The sequence below is a fragment of the Pyrus communis genome, chromosome 2 (assembly GCF_963583255.1).
Source record: "Pyrus communis chromosome 2, drPyrComm1.1, whole genome shotgun sequence".
Taxonomy (NCBI): Eukaryota; Viridiplantae; Streptophyta; class Magnoliopsida; order Rosales; family Rosaceae; genus Pyrus; species Pyrus communis.
In genome coordinates this window covers 20,363,596-20,368,129 of record NC_084804.1, presented here as the reverse complement: position 1 = coordinate 20,368,129, position 4,534 = coordinate 20,363,596, and the positions used below count along the sequence as shown (strand labels likewise).

Here is a 4,534-nt window from a genome sequence, read left to right as displayed (position 1 = left end):
TTCAAGTTTTCGTTGGCAATGGCAATAAAGTGGCTGTGGAAGCAGTAGGCAACCTCAAGCTAGAATTATCTAGTGGTTTTATTTTAGAATTAGTTGATGTACTCTATGTACCTTCACTTAGAAGGTATTTAGTTTCTGTTTCAAAACTTGTAAAATCTGGTTTGGCTTTCAATGGAGACAATGAGAGTATCAGAATTTACTTGAAAAATAATCCAAAGGACCTTTGGCACAATATTTGGAAGGGTATGGGATTCAGGCTCAGTACACTACTCCAGGCACACCACAACAAAATGGTGTGGCTGAGAGAAGGAATAGGACACTGATGGATATGGTGAGAAGTATGATGAGTTGTTCAACACTTCCACAACACTTGTGGGGAGAAGCTTTAAAAATGGCAAACTATATTTTAAACTGTGTTCCTAGTAAATCAGTTTGTAAGACTCCTTTCGAGATGTGGACTGGTAGGAAGCCGAGTTTGAATCATCTACATATATGGGGTTGCAGTGTAGAGGCAAGGATGTATAATCCTAATGAGAAGAAATTGGATCCTAGAACCATTTCTTGTCATTTTGTAGGGTTTCCTGATAAATCTAAAGGCTACAGATTCTATGCACCAAACCTTTCGAACAGAATTTTTGAATCCAATAGTGCCAAGTTTATTGAGAATGGGGAAGCATCGAGCAGTTCACAGACATTGCCATCCTTTGACTTTGAAGTGCAAAGAAGTGTTCGTGAAGATCAAAATTTTGAAGGTTCAATGAAGTTGCAGCAACCTCCCACAATGGATTTTCAACTTGAAGATTTTAATTATCAAGATGAAATTGTCGAAACAAATACAAATGGTGTGCCACTAAATTCTTATGTTGGTCCAATAAATGTAGCTTCTTCATCTCAAGTACCAATGAGTTCTTCAATGCAAGGGGTGATAAATGATAGAAGGGTATTGCCACCAAGAGCCAGAAGGTCAGCCATCACTGATGATTATGTGGTGTATTATCATGAGGTTGAAATGAATGAGGGTGTGTCTGATGATCTGGCCACTTACCAAGAAGCGATGGACAGCTCGCAATCTGATAAATAGTTGGAAGCAATGCATGAAGAATTGAGATCCATACAAACAAATCACGTATGGATTTTAGTTCCTGCACCAGCCAATATTAAACCAATAGGAAATAAGAGGGTTTTTAAAACAAAAAAAGACTCACGTGGAATGGTTGAAAGACATAAGGCGAGGTTGGTGGCAAAGGGTTACACACAAATTGAAGGGGTGGATTATACAGAAATTTTTTCACCAGTTTCAACAAAGGATTCACTTTGGGTAATTCTTGCACTGGTGGCTCATTATGACCTGGAGCCTCATCAGATGGATGTAAAGACAGCCTTCTTGAACGGTGATTTGGAGGAAGAAATCTTCATGGAACAACCAGCTGGTTTCATTAAGCAAGGAGAAGAAAATATGGTATGCAAGTTGAGAAAGTCAATATATGGTTTGAAACAAGCTTCCAGGCAATGGTTTATGAAATTTGATGAGAAAATCACGTCTCTTGGCTTCAATGAGAATAAAATAGATGATTGCATATATCTCAAGGTATGTGGTTCGAAATTCATATTTCTTGTTTTGTATGTGGATGATATTTTATTAGCTAGCAATGATATCAACCTCTTACATGAAACTAATAAATTGTTGTCCAATACCTTTGAGATGAAAGATATGGGAAATGCGTCATATGTGTTGGGGATTGAGATAATTAGAGACAGATCAAAGGGTTTGCTAGGATTCTCACAAAGATCATATATAGAGAAGGTATTGCATCAGTTCAATATGCAAACCTATTCAAATGGAGAAGTGCTAATGGGGATGGGAGATAGATTAAATAAATCTCAGTGCCCGAGAAATGACTTAGAAAAACAAAGCATTATTAACAAACCTTACGCATCATTAGTTGGGAGTTTAATGTATGCACAGGTTTGTACTAGACCGGATTTGGCTTTTGCCATAAGTGTGTTGGGAAGGTATCAATCTAATCCAAGTGAACAACACTGGGTTGCAGCGAAGAAAGTATTAAGATACTTGCAAAGGACTAAGTCATTCTTGCTGGTATATTAGAAAGTGGAGAACTTAGAACTATTTGGATACACTGATGCGGATTTTGCGGGTTGTATAGATGATAGAAGATCAACCAGTGGATATTTGTATTTCCTAGCTGGAGCTGCAGTATCGTGGAGAAGTGCAAAACAAAAGGCCTTGGCTACATCAACTATGGAAGCTGAATTTATAGCTTGTTTTGAAGCCACAAAGAGGGGATTGTGGCTGAAGAATTTGATCAAATTCATGCGAATTGTGGATTCAATTTCAAGGCCACTGGTGTTGTATTGTGACAATAAGGCAGTTGTTTTCTTTTCTAAAAATAATAAGAAGTCAGAAGCTACAAGACTGATTGATATCAAATATTTGTCAGTCAAAGAACATGTGAGAAAGGGTGAGGTTGTGATCGAGCATATTGACACAAATTCTATGATAGCTGATCCATTGACAAAACCCTTAGCAGTGGGAGTATTCAAAGAACATGTCATGAAGATGGGTGTGCACGAATCTCTGGAATCTGCTGAAATGTGGAAGTAAGAAACTCTTATACGAATTGCATGTTTGAATGCTTATTTATATGTATTTGCATGATTATCAGTATGCCATTACAATTAAGAAGTGATGGTTTAAGACTGAGTTGCAGTAATAAATATGCATGTGCTGAATCTTTATGATTATTCTGAGTTATATAGCTTATATAACACAAAGTGGTATATGATTTTCAATTTGGTAAAGGAACTGTGATTATCCAAAGATGATCCATAAAGTTGATTGAATTGATTCATAGAAAAATGAATGTGAAGTTCATTGAAAGTTTGACATCATACAGATTAGACTCAAATGACAATGATTTTAGAGTGCATGTGCCAATGAGAGCTGCACATGGTTTTCTAAAGTTCGACATTTGAACTAATACTGGTAGATGTGGGGAAGCAAGTTACGTGTAACTGGATGTGATCACTAAGGAGTCCATATTGTAATTGTGATAACATTTCGATGAAATGATTAGTTTACGTCTAAGTGGGAGAATGTTAGAAACTTAATTGGACTAAACTATCATTTAGTGAAGGACGATATGTATTTGGTAACAATACAGTTTGACGTAAGTTGCAAACGTGGAAAAAACTGCTTACTATTATTAAGGAAATATGGATATCAATTGTGGAGATAACTAGCATCCCACTTATTTGATGAAACTGCTGTTAACTGACAAAAACCAACTCTCCATGATAGAGGGAAGTTGGTGAATGTTAATCTATATAAGGACTCCCTGCTCGTAAAGAAAAGTTCTACGTTATTGGGTTCAATCACCTTAAGAACATTAAGTCTTTCAACGAGTAGAAGATATCATTTTCTTGTTCTGCAATGGCTGCCTCAGGTATCATTTTGACATCTGTTAGTAATCTAGGAAACCTGTTAATATTATATACTCCTAGTTTTCCAACACCCTAAAGATGCTGTCTTTGCCTTTGAGGAGCCACCGCTTATGGCATCGCCCGTTCAGACCCCACTGAAAACTACTGATATGAACTCCCTTGTGAAGAGTCATCGCCTTACTCGCAAAACCTCACACAAAACAGCCAGAAGAAACCAGAAATCATTCGAAAATTGAGAGCCGACGAATAAGCCAATCCTCAATGTTAATTGTATATCCGGGTAGCAAGAGCATCTGGTTAATACCAGAAAAGAAAGGAAGGTGGTGTGCAAGAAGACAAGGATCAATATCCTGATGTTCTCCCGTTAAAATTTGGAAGACGTGCATTCCCCTCCCCCCCCCCCCCCCCCACCACCACAATGATGCCTTGGTCATCAAGGTCCAGATTCTACTCTCATTGTGCCAATCTCATGCATAGTTTCTCTGCTACTGAGCTAGAGGACGAATGTTATGAGTAGAAATCCAGTGGTTGTGAACTTGTAAGATCTACCAAGTGTCATTAGATTAGACATTCTGTTATAGAGGTTATCATAGTTGTTGCAAGAATTACTTAACTTCTAAGTATTCATAGCAGAGTACAAATATCTTTACAACATAACAATGTACATCAAGAATCATTAATCAAGATCTCAGTGTCTTCTTCCTTTCTAGAATTCTCTCTCTGATCTTCTTCTCTCTACTTTCTCCGGTTAACACTGACCAATGACATTAATTGGATGTGATACAATAGTACTACTGGGAATGAAAATTAAACAAATAAAGACAACTCATATATACGTATACACACGTGCAGTGTTTTAGTTGAGATCATGTTTTATTGTAGCAAAAATGAGATAGGGATACGGTGATCCTTACAAGGCCCATAGTTTTGTATACAGTAAAACGGAATCCTTGCTAAGAAATGACCACCACATATGAAATATTGCGAGGGTGAACAAGTTTGAATATTATCAACTTATAACATGACAACTTATCCCCAATTTTATAAAATGCATTATTGTCATGTCTTTCTG

General features: G+C 37.1%; 1 protein-coding gene across 1 annotated transcript; it reads left to right on the top strand.

Annotated features, from left to right (window-relative positions):
* The first annotated feature begins 391 nt into the window (after positions 1 to 391).
* LOC137724930 (uncharacterized) lies at positions 392 to 1,081 on the top strand. Its single transcript, XM_068463567.1, has one exon. The coding sequence runs from the start codon at positions 392 to 394 to the stop codon at positions 1,079 to 1,081; it is 690 nt and encodes a 229-aa protein (XP_068319668.1).
* Positions 1,082 to 4,534: the final 3,453 nt, after the last annotated feature.